At 40.8% G+C, this 20861-nt stretch overlaps 1 protein-coding gene across 2 annotated transcripts in view; it reads left to right on the forward strand.

Moving 5' to 3' along the window:
* The window catches only part of LOC146631856 (histone deacetylase 7-like), a 42940-nt gene that overhangs the window by 6344 nt on the left and 15735 nt on the right, over positions 1-20861 (forward strand). Inside the window, exons 1-15 of one of the 2 annotated variants that reach the window (XM_085353161.1) lie at positions 3881-4337; positions 13491-13675; positions 14259-14346; positions 14791-14905; positions 15034-15104; positions 16009-16122; positions 16333-16430; positions 16880-16978; positions 17445-17598; positions 18866-19092; positions 19300-19506; positions 20022-20220; positions 20368-20501; positions 20592-20712; positions 20812-20861. In XM_085353161.1, the coding sequence (XP_085209287.1) occupies positions 13544-13675; positions 14259-14346; positions 14791-14905; positions 15034-15104; positions 16009-16122; positions 16333-16430; positions 16880-16978; positions 17445-17598; positions 18866-19092; positions 19300-19506; positions 20022-20220; positions 20368-20501; positions 20592-20712; positions 20812-20861 (1809 nt within the window). In that variant the 5' untranslated portion in view covers positions 3881-4337; positions 13491-13543. Of the gene's footprint in view, positions 1-3880; positions 4338-13490; positions 13676-14258; positions 14347-14790; positions 14906-15033; positions 15105-16008; positions 16123-16332; positions 16431-16879; positions 16979-17444; positions 17599-18865; positions 19093-19299; positions 19507-20021; positions 20221-20367; positions 20502-20591; positions 20713-20811 lie in introns of those variants that run through there. The other variant, XM_085353160.1, reaches the window with a different exon arrangement.

Genomic DNA, 20861 nt, shown 5'->3' on the forward strand with positions numbered 1-20861 from the left:
CCAACAGGCTGCTAGTAACAAATGCCTAAAAACACAATTTAAAACTGGTTCTTTGATAAGTTGTCTGCAATGCGTAGAAACAACACTGGTTCATCTCTTGTGAAAGGTGCCTTTTTATGCCTGAATGGCTCAGTGTTAAGCGGCTTAAGAAAAAAAAAAAAAAACATTCACCTGAAAATGATCAGGACTGGATTGAAAATGAGTGGAAAAATCCGCCAATGTCCAAAGAAAAATTCTGAAAGACCTTTGAAAGCCTGGAGAACTATTGCTCAAGACTCACTTTAAAAAATTAAATAAAACTTTGGCTCCTTGGAAACAAAAGAAAAACATTTGAGGGGTGACATATGGTATTGACTTTTTCATGGCTTCACAGCTTGGTGTGTGTTTAGCAGGAGTAATTTTCTTGCATATTTTTCAGAGTCCAGTGCATTGTTCAACTAGCTCCTTTTTTAGGTACTAAATCATCATCGGAGGCTTGGCTCTTGCTGTCAGAGATACCTGGGCTTGTCCCATTGTTGTGAGGACCGTGGAGCACAAATGCATGGTGTTGCTGTAGCAACAATATCACAGTCTATTACTTTTATATTATACAATGTGATATATCTACTGTCCAGTGAGGTTCACATGGTGGTCAGATGACAAATTAAAAAGTAAAATTAGCAGTTAGCAGTTAGCTAAACACAGACTTTCATGGCTTCCAGGTCATTTGTGTGGTCAGATTTACATGTGAGATAACATAAAACTGCTCCAGATGTGCACGATGTATTTGCTATAAAACTGACACATTCAAAATAACTGTTTAACTATTTGCACAATATGATCATTAATAAGGCAAAAACAACATTTCACCTGCATTGTCGTCCTGCAGCAAATCAGCAACTGCTGTGTCTACATAACTGCACATCAAACACAGAGAGTAATTCATCTTTATAGATGTATTGTGAAAGTCGTTAAGGATCGTGTTAATCAACGTTACGGTAGTTTCACTTTACTCATTGTTAAATTATGCTGTTGCTGTGGGGATGTGTAGCGTGGCTTTTGTTATGTCACCAGTGGTGACTCATCCTATTGTATTTCAGTCAACTGTTACCTACTGCGATACCTGCATTCTTCTGTTTTTGGAAGTGGAACTTAGTAACAATGCATGCGTGTATTTTTTATTTTTTATTTTTCATTTTTAGCCTGATGACTGTAGCTACAAGTCTTTTTGACTGATGACATGTCACGGTAAGAAAAGCACGGGTGTCATTATTAAAATCAGTCACTGCAGTGTTCACGCTGTCAGACTCTCATGTCTCGCACACAAAAATGTAAGTAATTCCTTTGCTTTTCCTGCCATGACATCTTATATCTTAAATACAAGTTATATATTTTTTGGTGGTTGGAGGGGGGAGCTATGAAAAACAAAGTTCACTCTGACATTTAGAGAATACTGAAGTCTGCTTAGCCTACAATAGAATAGAGACCAATTCTACCATTTCCACAGTTTCAGAACAAGATTGTCTACTTTGGCTTAACTAGCTTTCACTCAGTGTACAGTAGATACACTCGTTGACCGGTTTATTAGGTACACATGTTTAAATGCTCATTAACACAAATGTCTAATCAGCCATTTGAATGTGAAGTGGTTGCTGGTGCCAGACAGGCTTTTCTGAGTATTTCAGAAACTGCTGATCTATTCCACACCATCTCTAGGGTTTACAGGGAACAATCAACAAAAATAAAAATAGAGAAAAACCATCCAGTTAGTCTTTGACTGAAAATGCCTCGATGATGTCAGAAGTCAAAGGAAAAGTACCACAATGTAACTGAAATAACCAGAAGCAGAAGACCACACAGGGTGCCACGCCTGAAAGCTAAGAACAGGAAACTGTGTTTACACTTCAAATGGGCTCACTAAAAGTGAACAAAAATAGAACATTAGAAAAATATCGTGACTTTCGATTTCTGTTGTGTTAATCTGATGGTAGGGTCAGAATTTGTTGCAAACAGCATGAATGCATGGATCCATCGTGCCATGTGTTAATGGTTGCGGCTGCTGTTGGTGGCATAACGATGTGTAGAGGATATTATCTTGGCAACTGGCAACAGCCTATCAGAGTATTGCTGCTGACCAGGTCAGTCCCTTTATGACTGCAGTGTAGCCATCTTCTGATGGCTGCCTCCTGCCCCGTGTCACAAACTTCAAATCATCTCAAACTGGTTTCTTGGATATGGCAATGAGTTCACTGGCCTCCACACTCAGCAGACCTCAATCCAACAGAGCACCTTTGGGATGTGGAGATTGCGTCACGGTTAGGGTTGCCAATCGTCCCGTATTTCGAAACAAAAGTACACGTCCCGTATTGAGCTAATAAGGGACGCACTTTGTCCCGTAATACAGTGAGAATCAAAAGTAGTCTATAAATGTTAATGGAATTAACACTTTGTTTGAAAGCATAATTCCCAGCCCCTCTCCTGCTTTGTGACCAATGAGCTGACAGCACACTTATGACAATTCGAGTATGACAATTCAGATTATCTCATTGGTCGAGGAAAGGTCGCTTGCGGAGAAAATACCGGAAGACAACAGATGACCACAACAAGAAGCATGGTCAACAGGGGAACAAACGCCGACTCTGCGGTGCAAGTCTCGGATGACAGTACACCTAAAGCTGGGCAGACACTGTGCGATTTTTTCAGTCACGTTATTCAGCTCCTGCTCAAACTGCACGATTGACTCACAGGGGTTAGACGTTCATAGGTCACGATGCAGGTCTCACACTATACGGCCCGATGCTCTGATGCGACCTGAGTGCTCACACTGTGCCTCCATAAAATGAAGGTTATAACAGAAAATCTGTCGCTCGCTCTCTCTGTCTTTCACTCACACAGACACACCACTACCATCAACTTTGCTAAATTGCTAATGAAAAACATTGATCAGGCAGCTGTGATTAAGCAGCAGTGTAAATCCAACTATTTTCACGGTTGTTGTGGTCGTGATAATTTTGTGATGCCACATCGAAAAGGCTCGGATGAGCTTTCCAAAGTTCTACAAGTTGTGCCTCCATCGCTTGTGTCCAGATCACACGCTGCACTGCCGTGCTGCGCCGTCTTTTTCACCAACGTTTACGTTTGCGCGTGAGCAGTGTGAGCGCCTGTGGTGACACCCTCACGAGCGATTGATGATCGGGAGCTGGTCGTGAGGTGTTAATCACTTCTCGTTACCCCACGTATACTACACGACGCACAATGAAGGCCAAAATCGGTCCGATCACTCAAAAATCGGCTCAAAATGGGCCAAAAATCGCACAGTGTGAGCCCAGCATTAGAGCAGCAATGTTTGTTCCCCTCAGAGAAAGGGAAGAATGGGAAAAGGAAAACACCTGGCTGGAAAACGTTAATATGGGCATGTGCAGTGAATATCAGCGCTATGTGGCCAGAAGTGTGATAATATAATTTATTTTGTGTAATAAACAACTGCAAGGATAGATGATTACAACAAATTGATGACTAATACATAAAAGTAATACATAGATGAATAATGATGATGAGTTATGATGCGTAATCAGTGACGCTGTCACGTCAGTACGGACCAGGGAAAGTTTCCAAAACCTTGCTGAATGTGTACCAAGAAGAATTAAGGAAGTCCTGAAGGTAAAACAGGGTCCAACTCAGTACTAGCAACGTGTACACAGTGAGTGTTTCTTACTTGTAGCACAACAGTTTGCAATATAGCATAAAGTACAGGAACAACAAAGTGATTCAAACTGATTATAAATCTATGATGAAACGGTCTGTGGATATATTGGTACGTTTTTTCACATTTATGCCAGACGTAGAGCAGAAGACACACACACAGACACACACACATATCCGCATCTCCCTTACCCCGCGGAGTTCAGCAGATGGAGCCCGCACACCAGCAGCACACACGCGGATGAAAGTGAGACTTCAAGCTGGTTTTATCAGCAGTTTCAACACCGACAGACGAACTCGGTGAGGAGGAGACAGATAAATAGAAAGCAGTGCGTGCACACTCGCTTTCTCTTACATAAGTTGATTACCGAGACATTTCGGAGCGCGGAGGTGATGTTATACTGTACGTACGGACGTACGGCTTAGACAGCGGCGCGCGCTCACGGCTGGAGCTGTCGCTTTTGATATTTTTACCTCGCGCAGTCAGATAACTGTCACAATAACGGAGGAAAAACCCCGGCGAAGATGACGAGGATAGGCTGTTGGACTGTGCTTACGTTCGCCCGACTTGGTGTAGCTGCCTCGTAACGGGATTTTTACTCCCACCTGCCTTTGAAAGTTTCAAATACGTCGCTTTTGAACTTCACCTCCAAAAGGTAGGCGGTGTTTACTTTCTTAAAGTGTTCTGCAAAAGTAGCTAGAAAACGTGGTAAATGTTCTAATTACTTTAAAAAAAAAAAAAACCCACTGTCACTTTATTACTTTCTTGTGCCGAACTACTTACTGTGTCCACACTGTTGTATTGTGAAAATGTGAATTCAATTTCAGCTCCTCTGTTTAAAAAAAACAAAACAAAAAACACTGCAACAAAAAATTTTTGACTTCAGTCCAAAATCTGCAGGTGTAAATCCTAACATGACCGTGATGGTTATACACTTCAAAAATCGCTGGTGTACAACTGTTTAAAAACTGCTTAAATTACTATCATTATTATTTTAAATAAAGTGAGTTTCCATGTCTCGAGATCATGACCCTGCTATGGAAGTATTTAACAAAGAACTGAATGTGTAACAAAAGGTGGCCCGGTAATCTAATCTGGCAGACAACATGACTATTTTAGGGCATTATTGTGAGTGTAGAATTTCCTGTTGGATCTATATCTGCCCATAGCTGACAAACTCCACTGCTCATTCACTACTAGGAAACAAATGTTTGGTTGTATGATGGACTGTGGGCTGATGTGCTTTAATATGAGAGAAGTCGTGGAATAAGAAAACAGTTCAATCCCACCCAAGCCCCTTCAATCCAGGGAAAATAAAAGCACACCCACATATACACACCCACAGCAGCCATGCTGGTGTAATGGTGTCATGTGTCCAGGTTTGCTCCCTCTCTCACCACGGGATGAGGTCATAGCCTTTAGTGCTGTTACAGAGATACAGTTACATTAGTTTAATGTGGGCCGTGCCAGAGGAATCGACACCACCTACACCCCGCGGCCCCTTTCTGTTGCCTTTTAGATTTCTCTGCTCGCATCTATGTCCCTTTGTGTTTACAAAAGTGTATCCCTGAATAAAGACTTTGATCATATTGTATTTACCAGGCCTTGCTGTTAGCTTATCACCTTACCTAAACTATTCCCTTTGGCCCACAGGCTGTGGCAGCACATGGGTTAGTCACTATGACTAGGCCTTCTATGGCAGAGAGAACAAAAAGAAAAGATGATTCACGCTTACAATGCTGATGTAGAAATTGTGTTACTGTCTGCCTATGGTAAACCGAGGCCTTTCTCACACAACTTAACTTTAGCTTTTTCTCACACAGCAAACATGAACTGACAGTGACACTTTGGTCTAAGTAGCCTATCTGTGGTGGGGGCTGAAATCAGTCAGTGTTGTTTTGTTTGGTTTTGCAGCATGAAGCCCAGTTTCACTTTGCATTGGGGGTCATAGAAATAAATGGTGGTTTAAAACATACTAAATCACTGTATTTATTTATTTAACCTAGCGATTAACCAGTTGGTTTGGCTCATCTTATAGGGGACGCTAGTCGTCATAGACTTGATTCCCACAAACCCAGTGGGACATACAGTATAACAGGAACCATTGGTCTTAATGAAAGCCTGGTTTGAAGAGCCCAAGATCATGTGTTTGATTATCAAAGTAGATGTGGATACATTTTCTCTTGAATTCCTAATTGGTTCATTCATGTTGAGATGATGCGATAGAGATCTATCACACAGAACAAAGGAACTGTTGTTTTCCAGTTGTTTCTTTTCGTGAATTATACGCACTGGATAGATTATCATGGTAGTCGCCAGTTTATTTTCATTGTCAACCAGCAAATAATTTATGGTCTAAATGGGAGCTGTAGTATTGATTTTATCGAGCAGAGATCATAAACTGACCATGTAAATGTTTTATTTTCGCTTTGCATGCTGCATTGATGACTAAGTTGACCAGTTAGGGATCTTCCACCACCAGCATTATTCACGTCTTTCCAGTATATTTCGTCAGTGGTTTAAAAACAGTTGAGCAAACACTGATAGAGAACCTTTTTCTGACCCCTCTTGATTGGAAATAAACTCATACATTTATAGTAAGAGGCACAACAAAGACATATTTAGTGATAGGGTCATCATCCAGTATCCATTTTGGGTGTCTCTTTGTCCTTTGTAGGGTAGTTATGGAGGAGAATATTAACCTTTTCCCAGGACAGATAACCTTTAAAAGTCCCGAGTGTTTTCCCTGTGTGAGCTCTGACAATAGGGACAGTGTTCTGGGCTGGCCAGAGCCCCAGATCACATTTCCTGTTCCTGATTTAAAATCAGCTCAGCTGACTACTGATACACTCTGCTCCTCAAAAAAAACCAGTAACAGGACCATCACCCTGTTGTTTATCATGTGAACTCGTGTTTTTGTTTGTGAGAGAGAACGGGCATAAAATGAAGCGTAATAGGGAAATCAAAGTTCAATCAAAGAGCAGCAGCAAAAAGCTAGATTGTACCAGAAGACAGTAAGCTTATTCTTACTAACTGCAGGGTGTATTTGAAACAAAGAAGCCCTTCAGTGTACATAGTCTTCTTATTAGTGTGCAATAACAGTCAGCGATACATAGTATACCACAGACACACGAGCGAATTAGAGTAGGAAGTCAATATGAGAACCTGTTTTCTCAGTCAAATCAGCCTTATGCCAGGTGCTGGCTTTTACAGGAAAAAAAAAGATGTTTGCCTATATTTCTGCATGTGTGGGCGTGTAAAGGCCACGATCCGTCACATAACATCTGGTAATATCTGGATTACAGAGTAGGATGAATGTCTGTGGGTGGAGATGGGTTGTGCAGACTATTGATCTGAATCAGACTATGCTCAGATGATCAGTCACTGAAGTACTTTCTTTTGAAGTACGTAAAGCAAGTCAGTCGGTGCTCCCATCAGGTCAAACAGTGGTTCATGCCTTCATTTGCATGATTAAGGGCAGAGTTATGTAAACATGTGTGTAGACATGTGTGTGCCAACACCTTTCAGAGCTTTAAAGCCTCATTAGGACTGAGTGAGAGGTACATTGTGCATGTGCGCATTTGTGTGTGTCCCGTGTGTGTCCTCAGGCAAATTTCGGACTCATCCCAGCCAAAAGTTATCTCTTTTTTCCCCCTCTTCCAAAAAACAATGACCTCTTGGAGGTCTTGGAAGAGAAATAATGAAACCATTTCAACAATTGTCTGTCTGTGAGACGTCGAGTTGGAGAATCACACTATGGGAGTTAAATCCTCCCATTTGCAGCGAACTGCTGACCCCTCACCTTTTCCACCCCAGTTCAGCAACACATCATCACTAAGAAAAGTCTTATGTTATGGTGGAGTGTTGAAGGAACAGTCGCCAAAGCAGCACTGATGGCCATGACAGAAAGACGCGCTCACATATTTGCATCTGCTTTGTGTCCTGTTGAAGTTAAGTTAAGTTTGCCAGGGTTTAAAGAGCAAACCAAATCACAGTAAGAGGAGTTAAGCCTGTTCAGTTTCTCAATCAGTAGCTATGCCTTAGGGGTGCTTAAAAAGTGAGCACGGGCTGTTTTAAATATCTGTGTCGAGCCGCACAGCATGACAACGCTTGACAACCACACAACAATGGCATTAATCCCACCCATGATGCCAAATGGCTAATCGTCACTCCTTCTGCTGTACTACTGATTCCAGATGTTTCCACCAACTCAGTTTTGTGGGCATGTTTGAATAATTACACACATCTCATTATGAAACATATGCCAAAGACATACAGACATACATTGCAGATATTTCAACATGTTTTCCTTGGATTGAGTTATTGAATGTATAGTTGTATGGTTCCAGTTTCCTACATTTTTCATCATTTTCTATCATAGTAGGACTGAATACCCTCATCTTTGGGATTTAATTTAAATTAACTGCTGTAGCTTCTTGGAAATCTCAATGTTGACATGACAGCTAACAAAAACCAAACAACTGATCAACTAATCTAGAAATACACACAACAGCAAATTTATTTACTGCAAGCAAACTTCATTCACTAATAAATACCAATTATTGAACTTAAATCACAATAAGAGATACCTGAACTTATTTCTGTCCTATAAGACATCTATTTATTTCATATTTTGGCGTTTGTCTTGCAAAAGCTGCCAACTGTTCATACAATGAACCAATATTTTCAATCTGCTGATAATGTTTGGGCATTTACTCAGAAATCACATTAAATCTATCAATAGGACTGATATAATTCAAATTAGGTTGAAGCTACTGACAGCAGGGATGCGTATTCTGGACTTTATAAATTTGTGCCGTCCAAACTTTTCTCCCCCTACATGAACTTAAAGTTTTATCAGTTATCACAGAGTTCAAGTGGGAAAACTGCACGTGGTGGGTATAATTGATAGCTGATGAAAAATAGCAGTAGCCAGAAAGAAGCATCAACATTGTGCTTAGAAATCATCACCTGTGTATTTTGACTTTTGTTGCCATGATGCCAGGTCTCTCATGGAAATGAGATTTTTAATTTCAATGAGATTTTTTTTACCTGGATAAATAAAGGACTAATAAAATCTAGTCCGAACATTCACAATAAAATCAAAGATAAAACTAACCACAGAGATTTGTGGGTTCTGCCTTTAGCATTGAGTCGATGTTCCATGCGACAACGTCCACAGCTAATACTGTGATCACAGTTTCGCCTATCTCTAAAGGGAAAATTCTTGATATTGCCCAAGACATATGCTCATGTGACAAATCATCTTTCGGCCTAACTGAGATCCAGACGCACGAACGCCACAGATACACAGAAACATTTGTGGGCAGATGAGAATGCTATTAATACACACATAAGCACACACAGCCTCTCTCACACACACATGACACACACTCATTAAAGCAAGTGGTGCGATGCTATTAATATGTGGAGAAACCGGCACTGTCCTCAATCACATGCACTTGCTTGATTACACACAATAACACAAGTGTTAAATGACAGGTGACACTAAAAATAAACTGGCACGGTTACATATGCTGAAACTTGCTCAGAGAGCCACAGTGTTCCTTCAGCAGAAACAAATGGGCACTATTAATACACTTAATACACCAACACAAGCACTATTAGCCGTGTATGCACCCTCAACTGTCACACAAGCAGACTCTTCTTATGCAAACACAAAGACCTGCTGTGTACACTCAAAAGAAACAACTGCAAGCTATTAATATCTTAGGGTGCATAGGATGGACAAACACACACACACACACACACACACACACAATGAACACATAAGGAGATTGATACTCCAGCTGCTCGGAAGTGGGGGACAGAATGTGTGCAGCAGCTGTGGATTCCTATGAACGTAAGGAAGAGGAAGGGAGACAGTGGAGGGTGGAGGGATAGGTGGCAGGAGTGGGGGCTGCTAAAGGTGTCCCGCTTGGTGGAGAAGATGTCATTTTCTTTCCATTATGAGTGCACAGGCTGGCATATTTGAGGCTTCGGTGTATTCATATATATATTTTTGTTTATTTTATTCCTTTCGATGTATTTTTCCTCTGAACTTCTGCTCTTTCTGCTTTGTTGCTCTTCTAACGAAGCATAAACCTCACGCCTGCTGCTAGTGTTTATGTATATAGTAACAGTAACTAGCACTTAACATGATGTGTAACATCCAGGCTTAACTCCATCCAATACCACTGTGGAGTTCAGGCTAAACCAGCAATAAACAAAGCACATTTTAGCCACAGCGTGAATATAAATACTACTGAGCGATATCTGTAGCTCTCTTGAGCTGCAAAGAAGCCATTCAACCAAAATAGCAGTTTCTGCTTGCCTAAATGAACCAAGAGGATGTTATGGTGAAGACTAACTTTAGAAACAGGAAGTCACTGTTTCTTTGTGAGTGTGTGCCTGTGTGTGTGCGCGAGCGTGTGCTCCAGTAAATTGTATGCGTGTGTGCAGGTGCGCGTGTGTGTGTGTCAGTGCATCAGCATGTTGCTGCAGTAGGGCCCACAGAAAGAGGATGGTGGTTGTGAAACGAATATGCTATTACAGAAACCAGAAGTTTGTCCCCTGTCTATTTTTAGCAGCACAACGCTGAAAAGAGAGACAGCGAAGCAAGCACACAGATCTTATCGGCATGCACTTCTCTTTATTATAAAGTGCTCCAGATTTTTGTCTTGTAATTATGCAGCTCTTGCATTGTTTTAGGATGAGAAATAAAACATTGCGACAAATGACGATGGCTAAAAACACCTTTATTCTTGCTTTTGTCATGCCAAAACAAGTGTGTGCTGTGTATGTCTCCTCTTTTAGGCTCTGTTGGTAATATGATAGAAAGCAACCACGAGTTGCTGGAACCCTTCAGGGTCAGCATAGAAGAAACCTTAACTGTTTAGGTAACTCTTTAAATGTACATTGCGGTTACTGGGGTGTTTTTTTTTTTTCGTCGAGTCAGATAATGAGTCACGCTGTAACGCTGCCTAAAGGAACAGCTTCAGTGTCAGTACAAAAAAACCCCACATTTGTTTGGAAATTTGGCTTTTTTAAGTTGTAAATGTTGTAAATATAATATAAATAACATTGGGGTGATGTTGAAAGTGAGTTGAAGCCAGAGATGTATGGCTGTTGCGAAATGAAAAATGTGCCACAGGTGTTTGTTTTCTGTTTAGAAGAGAGATTGGCTTCCTGATCATTTCCTCTTTCTCAGGGGAGCTCACTCGTTTGATGAGCATGTGTGTGTATGTGTGTGCGCGCGCGCATGTGAGCGTGGGTGTGTGTACGTGTGTGCAAGTTTGTCTGAGTCTCCACCACCACCGCCGGCCCGCTCCTCCAGTGATTGTCTGATTTCCTTTGAAAACACACAGCCATTCTTCTTGTAATACATACTGTGCTGCAGCTACTGGTACTTCCTGTTGCACCTTTTGCTTTATTATTACAGTAGAAGCTTAAGAAAATAAGCCCCTTGAATTTTAACAGTGTTGCATAATGTTCTATTGCAAAAGGTATGAACCAGATGACAGTGGAGGGAGGCCCAGATATTTCTGATTGTCAGAGATGAAGTTTTGTCTGATGTGTCACAGATTACTTGAGTTAACTTGCAAGGTAGGATTCCAGTAAGGCACGGACGAGAAGCCTGTAAAAATGCAGGCTTCTTTTTTTTTTCCTAGAGACCTTTTTGTCCCATCTTTATCTCTACTGCTGTCGTGGGTTTTAGCCGTGACACAAAAGCTCATCTGTGCATTACAATACAGCAAATATTAAAACCCAAGGCTGTCCCTGTGAACAGAAAGTGTTATAGTGAGCTCAGAGTTCTGCTATCAAGCAGGGTAACAGAACTGAAACCATTTGGTTTAAACTGTAAAGTACTATATTGAACTTACTGAATATTAATTCCCACCCTGTATTTGTTTGTTTGTTTTTTCCTTTATGTGTTAATGAGCCACATAGCCTGCAGTCATAAGAGTGTGGGAGTGTTTCTTTCTTCAGAGGAATTCTGTCAACTCAAAATACTTTTCACACACATGATTATTTTCTTCTGAGTCAGGATTGCTGTGAGGAATGACAGCCAAACCACATTGTCTGGGCTGTCTGCAGATGTAGGGCTGTGGCTGAGAATGGAGGCCAGTTGAGAAGAACTGTGTAGCCTGTAGTTTTGTTTTGGGCTGGTTGGAGCTAATAACTGCAGCTGCTGTGGATTCTAATAGCCTAATTTCAACACACGCTGGAGGTTAAGACAGAGAAATCAGTGTTTCTGAATCTTTTAGGGTGCGTTATCAGTGTAGTAGATTTCATTGTGTGATCCTATTTGTTAAATTGACAACTCCTATAACAACTGAATAGCTGCAGTGAAAGAAGATCTTCTCACATTTTGTGACATGAGAGAAATTTGCTACTCCCTCTACTGTGCTTTCCACAAAAGTTACTCTAATTTAACACAATATACCAGTAAAGAAAGAAGGGAAAAAAATGTCCACTTACAGGACTTATGTGAGTAATATTGTGTAATATTTTAGGTTACAGTCATTCAGACATACGGGTTCAGTAAATTTCCTCATTCTTACATCCCTCCCATTGCTCTTTACCCTGGAGGGAGCAAGGTGTCTCCTTCCATACTGTATCTCTCTATGCTTTTGTATCAGTACCGAAACATTCCTCATCACGTTCATTGGTTTCATGTGTCAGTTGTATTGAAACGTAAGAACAGTATGAAGTTACCTGAGGCCATGCATTGTGAACGCTTTTGTTTGTAATCGCAAAATGTGAGACAAACTTCAGCTTGGTGCTTTCTCACTTGTAGCTATAATTAGCCTCCATGTGTGTTTTATCTTTTCCAGGTCATACCATCAGGCCCACATTGGGCCATGCATGCTATGGCTAAATGATTTGTGGCGAAAGTAAAATAAGACATGATATTTATGTTTTCGGTGGCCTTAAGAGTGCATAAATTGATCAAAACATTTTTGCGCCGCCCCCCACCGCACACACACACCTTTAAAAAGACATCTGTTTTTCATTAGGACACCGAGACCCGATTCAGATGTCTCGCTCGTGCTAATTTAGGCTTTTATTTCTTTCGCTTTTAGCAAAACCTGAAAGGGTGACGACAGATTCATGTGCCTGATCCAAACGACTTAACCGCACAACGTTAAAGGCAAGGCAAGGCAAGGCAAGTTTATTTGTATAGCACAATTCAACAACAAGGTGATTCAAAGTGCTTTACAGAGACATTAGAAACAAGAACAGATAAAAAGCATGATTTAAAATTGATTAAAACAAGCAAATAAACTAACTAACTAATTAACAAACAAACAAACAAACAAACAAACAAACAAAACAGTATATAAAATCAAAACAGATAAAATCAGAACAGTAGATAAAATCAGTAGTTAAATGTAAGATACAACTTCCCACCCTGTTTCTTTCACTTCTTTTATGCATCTCCAACGCCAGCATATACAAGAATCTTTCATTTTTGTGCTTTCTGAATGTAATGTCCTCGGTATAAACCGGGAGGAGACACAAATTTGGAGCCATCCGCTGTTGCAAACCCCTTGTGCTTAAGGGAGCAGACAGAAGAAGCTTTAGTTTTGGATAATGAGCAGTTTACTTGAAGTGGGAAAACTTGAATGTGGTGATGATCTCTCTATGACAGGCAAAACTCAGAACAAGTGATGCAGATGAAGCAAGAAATGTTAAAGAGAAGCCTTCTGATTTTTCATCTGCTACCTACATAACAGTATCTATTTGCACAGTCAGCAACATAATATGTTTCTCTCTCTCTCTGCCTCTCTTTCTCCATCTTTAGTGGATGTGATCATCAGTAAGCAGGTTTCTTTGCCCGTTAATGGGAATCCACCCATGGACCTAAGTGTGACCCGCAGGTTGTTACATCCAGGCCCAGATTCGGCCATGCTGGCCCCCCGCCCTCCTTTCTTCATGGGATCCCTCACCGCTCAACATTGTGCCCAATTCTCCCAGCAGCACTTGCAGGTGAGGTCAAACTCAGATGTCAGTTCTCACCTAGTTGAGCTGGACAGTGACATAATGAAGCTTCAGCATGAATTGGACATAGCATGGATCAGTGCACTGGCTGAAATCAGCCAGTTTAAAACGTTACATTGAAAGTTTCTGTTTCTTCAAAATTCAGTGCATGGAAACAGAGACCAAATACCCTCATGACATTTTGCCCCTGTTCCAAAATTGCTACATCTGGCATTTATTTATCTGACTATAAGATAATGACCGCCTGCCACATCAGCCACAGAAAAAAGCAGCTGCTTTCACCGCAGACCTTTAACCAGGTACTGTGCAGGACTCCTCAGAAATGAGTAAGAAGCAGATTTAGGTTACTATAAACAAACCATTTTCTCGGCATTTAATTTGTTATTGACACTTGTCACAGATTAACTGACTGATGCAACACTTCAGTATCCTGTTTTTTTTCTTCTATTTTTGTAAGCTATCTTATTCGAGATGTGTGTATTTATGTGCTTGTCAGAGACTGACAGTTGCAGCTTTTGTCCTTTGCTTGTGTAGATTTTAAAAATGCATTTCTCTGTGTTTTTTCCGTCAGTATAACATCGAACAAAGGCAAAGAGAGATGAGTGAGGAGAAAAGAGAAGAGCTACATCAGCTGATTCAAAAGAGTAAAAACGAGCAGAGTGAGTCCTGTGTTTTCTGTTTTCTCCACACTGTCATGTGTTTTCATCAGTTCTTTAAGCGACCATAAGGTGGTTTACATGCTCTTCTTCTGAGTCATAGCACACTGTATGTTTTACTGAAAAAGAGGGGGATTTCCAGCAGTACTGTGAGGTATTCTCAGATTCCAGGGAAATTTGCACTCATATCAAACCAAAGTCAAACAAACAAGCTTGTTTTAGGAAAGCGTTTTTATTTTTACAATGTAGAGGAAATGAAGAGTGCAAAGAGGATCTTGGCTCTTACTTCTGAATTTTCTTGACTGCTTCATGGGAAGTTGTAATAGAAAACGGTTGTAATTAGACTATTTAAATACTAAATCACTATTATTTCTTATTGTCATCCACACTCTTGGACATATATCTACCTGCCCTTTGTCTGTGTATGATCTTTTTCTTTCTTGACAGGTGCTATAGCCAGTCCCCTGGTAAAGCAGAAACTTCGGGAACACATAATTATGAAGAGCCAGCCAACCCATGATAGAGTGACTCCCAACCACAGCAGTCCTGCCCCAGGATTCGGGTGAGAGACATCAATGATTTTTCATTGATACAAACACAAAACAAATGCAAACACAGCACACGCTCAGCAAAAACTTTATTGTGGTTACTTAAAATTGACACAGTCTGTTGTTTTGTTTTGGTCACAAGGCTCCGGGTTCCTGATATGTCCCCGAAGCCTCAGCCTACACCCTGTGACCAGCGCGCCTTGAGAAGAACAGGTGAGACTCCTGCGGCTGTAGCCGTGTCCGAGATTGTGGTTCTCACCCTGAGGTTAAATTTGTAGAGGTCATGTGATTTTAAATTTTAAGTCTGCTAGACTGAAATCACCTGCAATTCTAACACTTAATGTTTAAACAACCTGTCTTCATTGTCACTGACCTGTCCAAATAATGGAAAAAGTGAGGGAGAAAAGGCGTGTCCTTTGCATTGAGATGAGAGAAACTCATTTTTACATCAGCCCTGCAGCGTCAAAGAGAGGTTGAACAGCCATAAATAAAACAAACAAAAAAAAAACAATAGATACAGTGAGACACAAAGACCTGAGCGGTTATATAACTTGGTAAGGTATGTGTAAAATGAACTGCGTGAGAGTCCAGAGCAGTTCTCCATCACTGTGTGAATGAGAGCGAGCGTGGTCACGCCTTCCTCTACATTTCTCTGAGTACACGTACCATTATTTATTTGCGTTACCCTAGAACCATCAGCGCGCACACACACACACACCCTCCAGTGCTCTTGTTGGCTCTGTGACAACACAAATTTTTCTTTTATCCACTTTGAGTCAGCCACTGATTGATTACTTTATTCAGGTTTATTGGAGACTGACCAATGTATACAATGGACGTTTTGATTCTCTTGTCCAGGGCTGAGGTATTTGTTTTGTGGGGTTATGGTACAGAAATTGAGCACGTCATTATAGTGTGTGCATTGTTGAGTCGGTGCTTTCCTGCCAGTGTAGCCGATGTATAAAGCAATGATATAGTAATGTGAGTTTGAGAACTACAAATACCTTTCTTTACTCTTGATGAGAGCTTATGTGCCCATTTCTTCACGTGTATGTGTGTGCGTGTGTGTGTGTGTGTGTGTGTGTGTGTGTGTGTGTGTGTGTGTGTGTGTGTGCAGTGTCTGAGCCCACACTGAAGTGGAAGTTAAAGAAACTCATCACCACAAGGCCAAACCCGCTGCAGCGAAAGATCAGTGCCCCTCCTGCAGTCAAGCACAGGACCGAAACTCTGGGTAAACTATTTACATTCACTTGGATCTCTGTCAGAGTTTTATTCTTCGGCTCTGTTAGCCGTTTCTTGTTAAAGTTTCTTTGATCTCGCCTTTCTAACCTTCCAGAAGCGCTCACCATCAGATTTCAGCACAGCTTGATCAATTTTCCATTATGGCGTAAGCAACTGATACTGATGGGCCTCATAGGTTTCTTTCCATTCTGTCGTGCAGAGTCTTCCCAGAGTGGCAGCAGCAATCCAGCATCAGGGTGCAGCTCTCCAAATGACAGCCTCCATTCAGATAATGGGTCCTTACCACTGGCTCATGAGGTAAGCCCTTTTGTATATATATAAGTACATATAGCAGGTTTTCTTGTCCTCCTTAGCATATAATGAATGCACAGTGAATCCTCAGTGAACTATTTAACCATACACAAGGTTCTCTTAAACTTTTCATTATGCATTAATTTAAACAGTACATCCAACTTCTCTCTGTTCTGAGAAGTAGAAAAATATACACTTGAAGTACTGAAATGCTTAATTCTGATCTTTTCGGTCCTCCATCTATAGCCGAATAGCCGATGTCAAAATAAATTTGTGCAGTTTTCTTTTCACTATGTTGAACATATTTATCCTTGACTTGATAGTTTTGATAGTACTGTATATATAGTACTGTATTTAACACTTTTACTACAATCAGGTTCAGGTTTAGATAAGTAGATATATTTAGAGATCAATAATATGTTAAAAATGTAACGAAAATAACCTTCCTCATTCAGTCACAGAGGCTGTTGCTGAAGGATGGTAATTTAGCTCGATTCACCGTGCCTTCCAATCCCCCTGGGATCCCCAACATCACTGCTGGACTTCCTGCACAGGTGAGCAGTGCTAGGATTTCCTCCAGAATCATTGCATACAATATTGAGGTTGTGCTGCTCCTGTTCCTGAAACTAGCACCACTTTAAAGGACACAGCTTGCATAGATAAACATTCATACTGTTGATCTATTTGTATTCAAGTGCGATATCGTTTCTGAAATAGTGCCTGCACACATGAACACTTATAGAAACTTGTGGTTTCACTTCCTTCTTGAACTGTGTGCGACTTCTATATTTTGTGAGTCTCTCTTGGTAATTTACCACCTTTTTGACTACAATAACACAGTTCAGCAGTCCATCTATGCACTGTGACAGGCTGTCAAACCCCTAAACTATCCATTAATACTTAGCTTTTCTCATTTTTAGACTACCATAAGAGGGAAATTAAATTAAATTAAATTACTAGTGATTGCTTTAGAATTTCCTGTCATCTCCTCTCGTCTTTCATTCTCTTCTCTTTCCCTAGGCTGACTTGCGAGAAGCAAGGCCATTGGCAGTATCTGGTCTCCATCAGGTTTACTTGCCTCTGGAAGAAAGCAGTCCAGCTCTTTCTCAGCGGCTACAGCCTGTGTTCATACTGGATCCACACACCAGGCTTCTGCGCCCCCAGCTTGTCTCTCGTGAGTTGTATTCCTGTTATTCCTCAATGTGCATATTGAACACACTTCCTTTGCATTGCTTACTCAATGGCAAGTCAGTGGGATGGTTGTTCACAGAGTTTATGTTTGTTTTATTTATATAATGTAAGTAAATGTATGTACATATGAATTCTAGATACAATACAACAGCAGTGCATTTTACTTTTTTGAAAAATAGCAGTCAGTAAAAATATGAAATAATGACGACGTAACACATGAATGAGTCCAGTTAAGCCTGAATATGGTGAACTTGGAAACAGAGATGAGTGGAATTTAACAAAACAACCACAGTATGACATTTGCTAAATATATATATATATATTGATTGATTGTGTTATTAAAACTGGAAAGTGGGGGCTCTATAAAGAACTACATAACAGTCTGCACTTCACACTTTTTCACATTGTTTATAGTCAAACTCTTTATTAATTAATTAATTTCAACCTCTGACAGGATCTTTTGCTCTAAGCACAGAGATTTAATTACCTCTTTCCATAGTTTTTCTTTTATCCATGATTTCTGAACTGAGCCCAACAAATAAGCATTTCCTTTTCTTCTATTCCTGTAGTGAATCTCTCAGTTTCACCCTGTGAGAAATTGTGCTTCTTCTTTACTGTTATCTTAACCCAAGATTTGTTTTGTTTTTTGTTTTTAAAAAGAGCTATTGCATATGCTAATGCTGAAATAAGGCACCGACTCCGTTCATTCATGACTGATAATGGAAGAGGAAGTCGGGCTCAAAGAATGAGATATATAAAGTAGGGTAGTGTAGGCGCACAGCTCTAAAAATCTGAGTAAAAGAATATAAATAAATGTCTGCCATTCTAAGTACACATAGCTTTAGTTATGAATGGACGCTGACTTGCATCAGATCCATCCTGACTCGCTCTACTGATGCTAAAACAAGTTCAAATGACTGCATTTAAAAAGGTGTGTTTGTGAGAGGTCTCTAAGACTCTATCGAGAGAAGATCGATACCTTGTCTGTGTTGTGCTGTGTTTTTTGTTGCATCATTTTTCAAAATGGCACGAGGGCGCTCTCTGCTGTAAGTGCTGCTCTACATGCAAGCAATGCATGGCTCTCAATATTTTTCTTTTTGAGTGTTTTTAATATGAAATACAGCTGTGGAATATTTCATCCTTCTACAGTTGAGTCCAATAACAATAATCGATTTAGTTTGGATTTTTTTTTTCCTGCATTCTTGTTTTTCACCTTTTCTAAAACATTACGTTTCTTCTCTTCTCCACAGTTCCTGGTTTGAGCACCATCTCTCTGCAGCAGCACCCTCACCTGTCTACTCTGTCCAGAAGAGAAGGTCACAAACCTTTGGAACGAACACGTTCAGAACCGCCACCCTACAGCCACTCACAGTTATCTCTGCAAACCAGCCATCACCCGCACATCCAGCACTCGCTGAACCAGCAGTACCACAGGAGCGGGGTGGAGAGATTCAAGCAGAATTCACACCTGAGCAAGGTGAAAGGAGGCTCATTTCTTAAGAAGTATAATCTAGTACTAACAGATTGACTAATGACCTGCACCTGCTTGGATTTCCTTTTTCATGATCAGTCTTACTGAAATATGTCTTAAAGAGAGTCCTTATTTTAAGAATTGAAAACTGTAAAAGTTCTAGCTTACGTGAGCTGGGAAAAAAAGATAGATAATAGGCTTCCTCTGACACAGATCCCATCAGAGGACATGGACCTAGAGGAGACTGGATCGGGATCAGGTTCAGGGACAGGTTCTGTGTGCGGCTCAGAGCCCGGATCAATTTGTGAGGATGACTATCGGCGGAGACAGAGCAACGCCAGCACAGACTCTGTGTACGACACAGAGTCTACTACCTCCTCCCGGGAGAGCTTGATCGAGCCCTCCTACTCTTACAATCAGGTAAAAGTCACTCTTACATGTGCACACATAGAAATTATTCTTATTTTTTTATTGCCTACTGGCGCATGAATCAGTGAATCTCTTCTAATGACCTTAATCAGTAACATATCTTATCATGAGTGCCCCTTTCTGGTCCACTAATGATTGAGTATTAGTTAGCAGGTTAGCAGACAGTATTATGATTACCATTATCTTGCATCCGTAACATAAATGAATTCTTTCGAATGGAGCGTCTTTTTGCCATCAGGAGGCACTGTTACCTTGCTAATACAAGCAGAAGACTTTGATTTACAGTATCACTTCAGCATTCTTGGAAGAGCTCACTTTTCTTTATCAACAGTCTGTTTTAGAGAAGGAGAAATAAACACACCAAATAATAAGTCTCTTATTTGAGTTTAGCATATTGTGTATGTGACAGGTTTCCTGCAGGGAGTCTTTACTATGTGCAGCTGCTGATAAATCCTTACATATTCTTGTCTATTGTCTGTTCTTTTTTTCACCCACTGTTCTTGCAGAGGCAGGTGATCCTTAGACCAAGTCTGCAGATAGATCCGCTGGGTGTGCCATCCTTAATTTGGCCTCACCAGCCTGTCAGTCGGTCCCGGTCCTCCCCCGCCTCCACCTCCCTGCCTCCTGCTTCACATCAACCCACCACCATACCTTCCATGTCATTATCCAACCCTGCTACAGACACCCAGCTGCGCTTCACCACAGGTGAGTGACAGTTGATCAGCAACATTAAAAGAAGCATTCCAACTACCTGATGATGTAATTTGATTACAAGATATGACGATGGTATTACAACATTATTGAAGAGGGACAATATGGTCAAATGATGTGTTTCCATGTGTGTGCATTAAGGTTTAGCATATGATGGTCAGATGCAGAAGCACCAGTGTATTTGTGGGGACAACAGCCGTCACGCTGAGCATGCAGGAAGGATCCAGAGCATCTGGTCTAGACTGCATGAAAGGGGCCTAAGGAGTCAGTGTGAGGTATGGTGCACACACATTATCCTACAGATGCATACCCCATGACCATAGCATGCAGTCTAAATGTATATATCTGTATACTTCTATTTCTAGCGCATCCGCAGTAGAAAAGCAACCCTAGAAGAGCTGCAGTCAGTCCATTCAGAAAAACACGTACTTTTATTTGGCACCAACCCGCTCAACCGCCTCAAGCTGGACAGCCGCAAACTCGCTGGTAAGATCAATAACAAACGTGAAGAACACAATGACTATAGCGCAATTGTAATAGTAATAATGATAACAATATGTTCGTGTTATACATTATCCTCTGCAGGAATCCTGTCTCAACATGTTTTTTTGATGTTACCATGTGGAGGGGTTGGG

This window comes from Diplotaxodon limnothrissa, linkage group LG5, assembly GCF_057381915.1.
Source record: "Diplotaxodon limnothrissa isolate DT_005_m linkage group LG5, D_limnothrissa_male_GT1.1, whole genome shotgun sequence".
NCBI lineage: Eukaryota > Metazoa > Chordata > Actinopteri > Cichliformes > Cichlidae > Diplotaxodon > Diplotaxodon limnothrissa.